Source organism: Molossus molossus, unplaced genomic scaffold (assembly GCF_014108415.1).
Source record: "Molossus molossus isolate mMolMol1 unplaced genomic scaffold, mMolMol1.p scaffold_m16_p_13, whole genome shotgun sequence".
NCBI lineage: Eukaryota > Metazoa > Chordata > Mammalia > Chiroptera > Molossidae > Molossus > Molossus molossus.
In genome coordinates, this window is record NW_023425348.1 from 11,160,173 (window position 1) to 11,171,199 (window position 11,027).

The 11,027-nt window shown below is 59.3% G+C and overlaps 1 protein-coding gene across 1 annotated transcript in view; it reads right to left on the reverse strand.

The window, feature by feature from the left end:
- The window catches only part of TMPRSS13 (transmembrane serine protease 13), a 28,403-nt gene extending 19,189 nt beyond the window's left edge, over positions 1–9,214 (reverse strand). The window contains exon 1 of the mRNA XM_036258997.1: positions 9,190–9,214. Coding sequence (XP_036114890.1) covers positions 9,190–9,210 — 21 coding nt within the window. The 5' untranslated portion in view covers positions 9,211–9,214. The remainder of the gene's footprint in view (positions 1–9,189) is intronic.
- Between the last annotated feature and the right edge of the window lie 1,813 nt (positions 9,215–11,027).

Sequence of the window (11,027 nt, forward strand, 5' to 3'; positions counted from 1 at the left end):
GCGCCCCGGGGAACCTGAGGGCGGCTGAGCAGGACCCACTGTGCGCCCCGGGGAACCTGAGGGCGGCTGAGCGGGACACACTGTGCGCCCCGGGGAACCTGAGGGCGGCTGAGCGGGACACACTGTGCGCCCCGGGGAACCTGAGGGCGGCTGAGCGGGACACACTGTGCGCCCCGGGGAACCTGAGGGCAGCTGCTCACCACTGCTGAGCCCAGTGGACCGGGTGGCCCCCGCCCCCCTCGTCTGGACTTCCACAATGGATTAGCCCCTGGAAGCCCTGGGGTATCACTGGGTGGGGCAGGGAGAGGGGCACGCCCTGGGGGAGCGGAGAGAGCATCAGCCAGAGGCCTGGGTCCAATCCTCAGCCTAGCAGCGTGACCTCTGACCTTCTCCTGCACCCGGGGAACAGGACCGGTAACCCCGAGGGTTCAGTGAGTGTCCAGGGCAGCTCCTGCCCGGGCCTGGCACACAGCACTGGCAGGCAGTGGCCCTTCGTCTCCCCTTTGCCCTGGCGCACAGCGTGCAGTTAGCACGGCGCGGCACGACCGAGGGGCGGAGGGGAGGGCGAGCTCACTCAGGGAGAAAGGGGTGCTGGACCCAGGCCAGACTGAACCCTTCCGTGAGAGGAACGGGCCTTCCCGCCCGTGCTGGCCTGCACCTTGGCATCTGCCTGGGACCCTGGCCTCCCTGTGAGGTTCTCTCTCTGTCTTCCCCAGCCCCAGGGAGGGAATTCTCACCGCTCAATGCGATCACATGATAACAGCTCACCTAAGTGGGAGCACTTCCAACCAACGGCCATGTCTCCAACCTCGCGAGGTCCTCCCTCCATCCCTGAGAGGCTGGTATTTTTTTTTTTTTTTTGTACGTGGCCCCAGCAGGAACCGAACCCAGGACTCTCTGGACCGCAGGCCAACACTCCAACCGCTGAACCAAACTGGCCAGGGCGAGGCTGGTATTTTCTGAAGTACATTTTTACAGGTGAGCAGACCCAACTCAGAGTGGAGATGGCTCAGAATCTCGCCGTCGGAAATCTGGCCCAGGCCTGTGGGCACCCAGCCCTGCCCTCTCTGGGCAGCAGCCTCAGCCTCCCGGGTCTTCTCTCCCTGCTTCTGCTCACTGGGCGCCTGGGCCCGGCTGGGCACCTGGGCCGGCCTGCAGGGCTGGGAGCACCCGGAGCGGATAGAGCGGGGCGGGGGCTCCCACGGGGATCGGGGTCTGGTTGAGCTAGCCGGTGGGACCTGAGTCGGGTCTGGTGACCTGCCAGGACTGGGCAGAGCCTGGTGGATGGGAGCAGTGACATCATCACCTCGGAGCCAGCTCGTGACTCTGGACAAGTGACTTAACCTCTTTACACCCGGTTTCGTCATCTGCACGGTGAGCCAATCACCCTGCGTCACGGCTTTGCAGTGATAGGCTGCACACGCCGAGGGGAGACTGGGTGACCGTGAGCGGTGATGGCGGGTGTTTGTCTATCTGTCTGCTTGTTAAAGACACTGGGGTCGAAATGGAAAGATGTGTGTTTAAGTATGACTTCAGCCCGGCTGGTGTGGCTCAGGGGTTGAGCGTCGACCCTGCACCAAGAGGTCGCCGGTTCGATTCCCGGTCAGGGCACATGCCCAGGTTGTGGGCCCGAACCCCAGTGGGGGGCGTGCAGGAGGCGGCCAGTCGATGTTCTCTCTCATCGATGTTTCTCTCTCTCTCTCCCTCTCCCTTCCTCTCTCTCTAAAATCAATAAAGGAAAAAAAAAATGTTTTTTCAATAAACAGACTTCATCCATTCCTGCCTGGGTTACCTGGGGGCAGGTAAGTCCACGCGTCAGATATCTTCACACCGAAAATGGAACAAGGCGGCCTCGGCCCCCAGAAACGTGGAATGAACACTCAGGAACCTGTGAGTCGTGTGTCGCCACAGTGCGGACAACAGCCCATCAGGCACATCCTTGACCCCATTTCCACCTCACACAGGTGCTTGCGGTTGGATTTAAGCCTCGTATGTGGATTTGCAGCCGAGGTCCAGGCTCCCGGCGCAGGGGAGAGGCAGCCCCGGAGCAGGCCGACCAGCACTAACAGGGCCCACTGGCCCAGACTTGCTTTGTCTCTCTGGGCTCACAGTCCCCAAGTGCTCCCTCCCCTACTTCACCGACTCTCCCGGCCCCCGGCCAGCAAGCTAGTCACGAGTCAGCCAGGTTTATACCCGAGGAAACCGGCTCAGAGGGACTGGAGGGCATGCCTAAAGCCCTCAACGTGTTGGGGACCTTGCAGGGGCTCCGTCACCATCTTCTGATCCCCAGCCAGAGCTCAGGCGGTCCCCCTACAGCAGGGTCCCGTGGCCCTGGGCGTGCAACTCTGGCGTGAGGGCCGGAGCACACGGGCCAGCCTGTGGGCAGGCGAGGCCCAGAGGAAGCCGTGTGGGAAGACGGAGGGGGTCAGACCAGAGAGGGAACTGGGGTGGCGGGCACAGTGGCAAGGCAGGGGCACCCAGGAAGGCTCGGCCGATCTGCAGGTGTCCCAACGGCCCACCCACGACCTCGGCCAGCAGGAGCAGGAGGAGAGGCCCTGGGGAGATGGGCCCTGGGGTCCAGCAGGGTCCCTGTTCTCTGAGTCTGGAGCCAGCTGGCACTTGAGAAACGAGGCTGCTCTCGAGCTCGGCACCCAGGGATCCGGAAGGAGCGGTGAGCAGCCCCCCGCCAGGCTCCTTCGAACTGCTGTCTCTGAGCCTCAGCGGCCCGTCATAGTCTTCCAGGGTGGGGATGGTGGGGTGTGGCGATGAGGGGCAACGGGTTGGGGGTACAAGAGGCAATATCCCAGGAAGAGTCCGAAACCCTGGATGCCCTGGCCCAGTGGAGTTGGCACTGTGGTCAGAGCGGGTAAGAGAAGCGGGGACCCGCGTCCCACGGAAGAACTGCCGCGCGGGGAACGCAGACTCCGGCAGGCGTAGGCAGGGGAAAGGCTGCCCAGGGCCGGGGAGGACAGCGTCCAGGCTGCGGCCGGCGGCTACATCCCCAGCTCTGAACCCCGACTCACACGATGCAGGAGCTAGGAGGAAGTCTCACTTTCTGGGACCACAGACTAGGAGACTCTGCAGGAGATTCCACCCTTGTCTACCTGCTCCACAACCGGCCGCGCCACCCTGCTGGAAGTTCTTTCTGCTGTCTAACCTGCAACAGCAGTAACTCATTTCCTTCCCTCGGTTCTCGGCGTGCGGTGCTGAGGTTCCAGCTGTCCTCCCAGGGGCCTGACCGTGCCCTCGGAGCAGAAACCTTGAGCACGTGGGGAGGAGAGGGGAGGACACACTTGTCCAAGGCCCCCAGACTCAAGGGGCAGAGCCCAGGCCCAGCGCCAAGCACCTGCCAGTGAGCAGACAGCCCAGGAGTGGGGCTCAGATGACCCACCCGGGCCAGGGCCCAGGCTCCCCCAACCTGCCGCAGCCAGAGGTCCTCAGCCTGTCTGGAGGCCGGCGAAGGGGCGGAGTCAGAGTAGGGGCCCAGGCCACTTCCCCGGCCTGACGCTGCGGGTCACCCCCCACCCGCCCTGGGGTGGGCTCTGCGGTTTCCCCTGGGGTAACACAGTCGTGACCCTCCCCACGTCATGAACCAGGCTGACACCCCAGGTAGCACTGGTTCTGCGGCCCCTGGGGGTCCCTGCTCAGACTCATCAGGGCCTCAGGATGACGGGCCGGAAGCGGCATGGCGGGCACCCGGGTAGGGTCTGCAGGAAGGCAGGACAGGGCGGAGAAGAGCAGTTGGCAGCGCTGGGCTCTCCCAGAACTGTCCTGGACGGGGGCCTGTGAGGACCATTATGCCATCTCACAGACAAGCAAGGAGAGGCCAGGACATGTGTCTCAGCGCACACAGGGACGAAAACCCAGGCCCTGGTCCCCAGGTCACCGCTCTCAGTGCCTCAGCTTCCCCACCCCACGGCGGCCTGGGGGGCCCTAACCTGGGGGGCGGAGTAGGTCAGCCAGCCCCTCGGCCTCGGGCCTCCTGCGGGCCCAGCCTGATGCTGAGGAGCGGCTGAGGGTCCGAGGAGCGGCCGTCTGAGGGTCCTGGGGGCCTCACCGCAGGCTGCGTGGCCTCCGCCCCGGGGGGCCGGGGCCGGGCTCTGCCTAGAGGCTGCTGTCCAGCCACAGGCCGTGCCCTCTGCCAAGGGCTGGCGCTGCCCTGGCCAGTCCGCCCGCAGCAGCGGCTTCCGCACATCTCCGCGGCCCGAGGGCAGGTCCGTCAGGGCCCCTGCACGCCCTGCCCAGCTGCCCGGGCCTTCCCTCAGCCCTGGGCCTCCCTGCGTCCAGCCCCACCCAGGGCATGCTGGGCACAGGCTGTCAGAGCTCGAAGGGCCCCGAAAACTCTCTGTCCGAATCTTCACCCACTGAAGAGGCAGGTAAGGCCCAGAAAGGCAATGCGACCTGTCTAAGGCCACATGGCCAGCCGGGCGCAGGGACCAGCACCCTGACCTCTGGCTCCTGCCCTTGCGCTGCTGCCCATCTGTGTTCTCCCACTACCAGGGCCAGCGTGCCAGGCTCCGCCAGAGCAGTCCCTCCCCAGACCCAGGCTCCCGCGGCAGCCTTGCTCTCCAGCGACCCTGCGTACCCAGGACACTCAAGGGCTGGGCACAGGCAGGACCCCAGCGGACACACCAGCACCCTGGGCTGGGCAGGAAGGAGTGCCCCACCCCCACTACAAGCCCTGGGGGCACCAGGAGAGCTCAGGGGCTTCCTTTGATGGCATCCAACCAGGCCCCTGCCTGCTGGGAGCTTGGGGAGCCCCTGGGCCGTGGCAGGGAGTCATGAACCCATTTCAGCGTGAACCGGCCTGACCTGGCGCTCCGTGGAGCTGGTGCCAACGGGGTGGGGCAATCATGGCCTGTTCTGTTCTCACAGCTCAACCCAGCTTCATGTCCCCGCAGGTACCCAGGGGTCCCTCCTGCTCCCCTCCCTGAACCTAGACAAACCCCCCAGTATGGGCACCCTCAGACCACAGGCCGATTCCCAGCCCCTCCACCCCCGGCCACCAGCACAGGCAGTGTTAACCCCGGAGAGCTCAGTCAGCCTGGAATCAAACCGGGCTCCGGAGTAAGAAGCCAGGGCCGCGAGGCCTCTCTTGCTCCAGGGATGGGAGACAAGGCGTCTGGCTTCTGTCCCTCCTGCGTGACCTACGGGACAGTCACATCCCTCTCAGCTTCTTGATCCAGAAGATGAGAGTGTTGGGCGATGGCTGTTTCCCAGAGGGCTCCAGAGAGCACGTGCGGTTCCTCGGCGAGGCCTGGAGGCCAGTTAGTGGAGAAGATTCGCTTCCCAGGTGTACGCAGGGGGCGCCACGTAAGATTTCAGTGCAGCAGAAGAGCCTCTGCTACAAAGAACCTGAACGTGGCTGGGGGGTGAGCGCTCAAGTCATTTCTCGCTGATCGTGCCTCCTACACACACGAAAGGCCCTGGAGTCCTGTTAGACCAGAATGGAAACACCTCCTGGTTTGTTCATTCATTCGCTCGTTTATCACACGTTTGTTGTTTATCCTCAGCTGGTTTAAAGGACACTGAGCTGCCTGTTGCCAAGCAAACAGCCTTTGATGGTCTAGGAGCTTACTGCCTTAGTTTCCCCCCACGCGCCGCCTCTGCCAGTGCTGGTACATAGTGGGGCTCCCTGGGCAGTACTGGTAGGTCCTCCCTATCAGACAAGCCAGCCTCCAGCAGGTGCTGCCAAGGCCCCTGCTCGGCTGACAAAACCCCAGGTCCAGGGTTCCTGGCTTCCCTCATGTCCCCACCAACACCTGCACACCTGTACCAAGAGGAAGCTTTTCTGCCAAAATAAGACACTTGAGCTAAGTGGCTGTTGCTACATCAGCCAGCCTTCCTGCTCGGCACCCCTGCCTGGAGCCCCGCACACACCCCCACACATTCTTACTCCCATTTGCCAAGTCACAGGAACAATGCAGGGGGGGCGGGGCAGGAGTCGGCACCCATGACAACAGGAAACAGGTCTCAGGTGCAAGCTGCATGCTTGCAGGACAAAGGGCAGGTGCCAGGGTCCTAAAGGGGCCTGTCCCCTGAGTTTTGGAGGACGGCAGAGTGACCTGAGCCAACTGGTCTGCCATCATAGGAACCTGCCCAGCCCCGCTCTGGAGAGGGTGTCTCATCTGAACCATTCCTGGGACCTCCAGCCATTGTCCAGTCCACAGGCCCTGTGGTCTTGGGCTGGTTGAGAACCTGTTCCCCTGTAAGAAGACCCAATATAAGAAAATCCCCTCTGCAAAGGATCGTTGTCCACATCAATCTCTCTTTAATAGACATTGCACTTTTTTAAGTGTGAAGAATGTGACTCGACTGAAAAAAGAAGCACAAAATACACACTATTTTTAAAAACAAATACACATGACCAGTGTGGTACACCTGTAATCCCATTCTATCTCATTTCAGAGATTGTCCTGAAACCACAAAGGGGCAATTGTCCAACCCTTTGATCTGGTGGATGAAAAACCTAGGCTTGGGGAGGAGAAGATACTCATCCAAATTTGTAAAGGAGCCAGGACAAGGCCATTAATGATGATAACAATAACTCTTGACTCTCTATGAATCTATCTTTATCTCCATCTCTAGCTCCATCTCCATCTCCATCTCATCTCCATCTCCATCTCCATCTCATCTCCATCTCATCTCCATCTCCATCTCATCTCCATCTCATCTCCATCTCCATCTCTATCTCCATCTCATCTCCATCTCCATCTCTATCTCCATCTCATCTCCATCTCCATCTCCATCTCCTCTCCATCTCCATCTCCATCTCCATCTCCATCTCCATCTCCATCTCCATCTCCATCTCCATCTCCATCTCCATCTCCACCTCCATCTCATCTCCATCTCCATCTCCATCTCCATCTCCATCTCCATCTCCATCTCATCTCCATCTCATCTCCATCTCCATCTCCATCTCCATCTCATCTCCATCTCCATCTCATCTCCATCTCATCTCCATCTCCATCTCCATCTCCATCTCCATCTCCATCTCCATCTCCATCTCCATCTCCATCTCCATCTCATCTCCATCTCATCTCCATCTCCATCTCATCTCCATCTCATCTCCATCTCCATCTCATCTCCATCTCCATCTCCATCTCCATCTCCATCTCCATCTCATCTCCATCTCCATCTCCATCTCCATCTCCATCTCCATCTCCATCTCCATCTCCATCTCCATCTCATCTCCATCTCATCTCCATCTCCATCTCATCTCCATCTCATCTCCATCTCCATCTCATCTCCATCTCCATCTCATCTCCATCTCCATCTCCATCTCCATCTCCATCTCCATCTCCATCTCATCTCCATCTCCATCTCATCTCCATCTCCATCTCATCTCCATCTCCATCTCCATCTCATCTTGATCTATGGCAGATACTATTCTAAAAGAGCCTTACATGTGAAACTATTCCAAGACTCCTTCAAGGAAGATACTATTTTCATTCCATTTCACAGATGCTCATAGTCACAGGTAGCCTGGAACTTGGTCAGCATTCTGTCCACCACATCCTGTCGCTCTTCTTTGGAATACAGAGAATCAGAGAACCCTCTCCACTCCTCTTCCAAGAGCCCCGGAAAACCCAACCAGCTCACACAGGAGCTTCGTCGGGCTTCAGCCCACTGGCCACCGTCTCCCTCACAAGTTCATGGAGCAGAAGAACAGAGGCCGAGGTGCGCTGCTTTGCAGGGGAGCCGTAGAGGACCAGTCCCTCCTAGTCCCTCCCAGTCAGCTCCTAGTCAATGTTAAGAAACCTGCCGGCAGCTCTCCCTGCCCCCACCCCCTCACTGTCTTGCCCGTGTCACCTTAACCTGGGGGGCGAGTTTAGGAGCCTCAGAAAAGGAAGCAGTGATACACTTCTTTCATCCCATGTAAGTTATGTCAGTCTCCCAGAACGAATATGGCACCTGCCGCACCATCGGACACTTACTCCACCAGTAATGAAAAGCCTGCTGTCCACCCTGTGCCCCGCCAGTGTCCTTCCCTATGGCCCCTGACCCTGGGCAGAGTTGCTCCCTAGCAGCACCCTTCAGAGAGCTTGACCTTCCTCACTGTCTGTGTTTAGGGACCGTCACATTAGACTCCCAGCAATTTACCGGGGAACATGACTGTGACCGCAGGTTGTCTCTCCATGCCCCAGACAGAACCCCATTCTCTCTGGACATCACCCTTTGTGCTTCCCAGAGGCCCCAGTGAGCCCTGGAGGCCTAGGGCAAGATGCCCTCGGTGGGGTGGAGACATGAACCAAGGAGACCAGAGCCGACGGCAGAGAACGCCTGGGAATAGAGGTCAAAACGGAGCTGACACTTGGTGGGGGAGATGACGGTAAACGCGGCAGCAATACGTCGGGGGTTCAGAATGGACCACAAGCCAACCAGGAGCCAGAACACGGGCCGAGCTGACCCTCCAAAACGCAGCGTGGGCCTTCTTCCCAGAGTCCCTTCACTTCCATGAGGAGCAAAGAGGCGAGGGGTAGACGAGACCTAAGGAGAAGTCAGAGCCCACCAGGAATTTCCCTCAAGAGAAGAAAGCTGAGACACAGCTGAACAAAGTCTTTGGAAACCCTCGTGTGTGTGACGGCTTTTTCCAGAGCACCTTTCGCTGCTCTCCACCCAGCAAGAGCGGAAGGAGCCTGAACTGTAGCAGGAGGAATTGTGGATAGACATAAGGAAGCACTTCCTGAGCAAGAAGATTATTAAGCCCAAATATAAGTGGCCAAGGAAGGTTGGAAAAACCCCTTGATCTTAAGTGCACATAGTGACATTTTTTTGAATGATTTATGAGTCTAGTGCGGGGATGGCCAAGTGAGCTAGAAACCCAGGTAGGGCGCTAAGGCCTTGTGATTCTCAGACCAGCAAAGGCGATGATCTAACAGCATAAATGTCCTGGCTGGGGTGCTCCCAGGCCACAGAGCTAAAGCCCAGTATTCAGCCACACAGCCCTGGGGTGCTTTCGGGACAGACCCCAAATCCCATCAGCCTGTCTCTCCTTCCTAAAAGGGTCCCTCCTCAGAACCACGTAAAAGGAAGCCAAGCGGTCTTGGCCCCGAGGAGCTTTAGAGCAGAAAGACACGTTCAGTCTCCCCAAACCCGAGGCGCAGGTGGCAGAGCCTCGCCTACCTCCCAGCCCCATCCCAGCTTCCCGGCGCCACGCGGCTCTGGCCCGGGGCCCAGGACACTCACCGCGCCGCCGCTCCTCTCCATGGTCTCCGAGGGACGGGGCTTCCACGCTCAGCCGGAACCGACGGGAAGGTCCATGCTGGCGCCTGGTCCCGGGCATGTGGGGAGAGGGGCTGGCCCGGAGGGGTGGGGAGGCCTGCTGGGACCTGTGAGGCAATCGGAGCACAAACAACAAGGCAGAACTAGCCAGACCTGTCCTCAGCCCTCCCCCGGGTCCTTCCCAGTTACTCAGCAAATACCAAGTGAGTAGGAAGCTCGCTTACTCCTGGAGCTGCCCCACGGAGCCACTGCTGGGGACCTGGTTCCAGAAAGCCTCCTCCGAGGGAGGTTCTGGGAAGACAGTCTGAGCCCAGTCGACCTGCGCCCCTAGGACAGGTGCTCTCCAGCAGCCCAAGGTATGGCCCTGTCTCTGTCGGGGATGTCCAAGGCGGGGACCAGAGCCCCATGCCAGGCAGGGCAAAGTGACCCTGCATCTCCGAGGACCACCTGTCCAAACCCCAGATCAGCACCGGCCCTGACATTTTCCCCGTGAACTTTACTTCTACAAAAACGCCTAAGACAGAAATTCAAATCACATGACCTCTAATTATGCACCTAGTGAATTGTGTCTATTGAAAACAATAAAATGCTATAAAACAACATGCCAAGGCCAATTAATATAAAATCTATAAGTACCTGAATGGAAACCGTTCCAAGGAGTGTTGGGCTGACTCATGGCCCCACACCTCTGCCCCATCCACACTCCCAGAATCACAAGGAATGGAGAAGGGCCACGAGAGGGGCGCTGAGCACCTCCAAACCCAGAAGAGCTGCCACCAAGGGCCGCGGCAGGGACCGGTGGGGGCAACCGGCCGGGCTGTGTTTGGGGTTAGAGGCCGGGGACCTGCAGGTATTTGGAGACCGAAGGGAGCTCAGGACACTCATGATCCAGTCTCCCCCCGACAGGCGAGAAGCCGTCTGCATGGGGCACGTCTAACGGCAGCCACGAGAACGAGGTGCGGGTGTCCTGCTGAGTACTTTACATGTGGCCGGGCCACCCCCGCACGCTTCACTCACATGGTCAACAACCACGTATGCGGGGCTTCTGACATGCCACGTGCTGGGGACACTGTGAGGAGGTGGGCAAAGACACTGCCCTGTGTCACCAGCACACAGAGATAATGGACAGGTAGGTAGGTAGGTAGATAATAGATGATAGATAGATAGATAAAAGATGCTAGATAGATGATAGATACATAGATGCATAGATACATAGATACATAGATACATAGACAGACGACAGACGATACAGTATATCAGAAAGTGCCAGGTGCCACAGAGAACAGCAGAGCAGGGAAGGGGTCAGGAGGGCTGGTAGTCAAGGGTTACAGTGTGAAACTGGGAGGCTAGAGAGGGCCCCACTGGGGTGAGGTTTAAGCAAAGACTTAGAGGAGTGACTGCTGCCCCCCCACGTGAGAAACCAGGAGCGCTGAGCTCCTAATGGAAGGGTCGGCTCCAGCTGACGGTGTCGGGACAGACACCGAACCCAGAGGCAGAATTCAGCCAGGGCCCGGGTGGGGACCCCAGGGGTGTCCAACCTTGGGTTATTCTGGGGTGTCTGTTTTCTAGCTGTGGAAGAGAGCAGAACTCTGCCGCAGGCCACATCCCCTTCCTGTGCCCTGACAGCAGAGGGACCCTCCCTTGTCCTCGCGCCTCCTGCTCCCCCTCGTCCCTCTCTCCTAGGGAGGCGCTACCAGGCTGTCGCTGAGCCTTGGTTTCCATTGGCCAGACCTGAGGAGCCCACTCTGGCCCCAGGCAGGCCCCTGTCCCCCAGGGTCGCCCTTGGCTTTATCCCCTGAAGC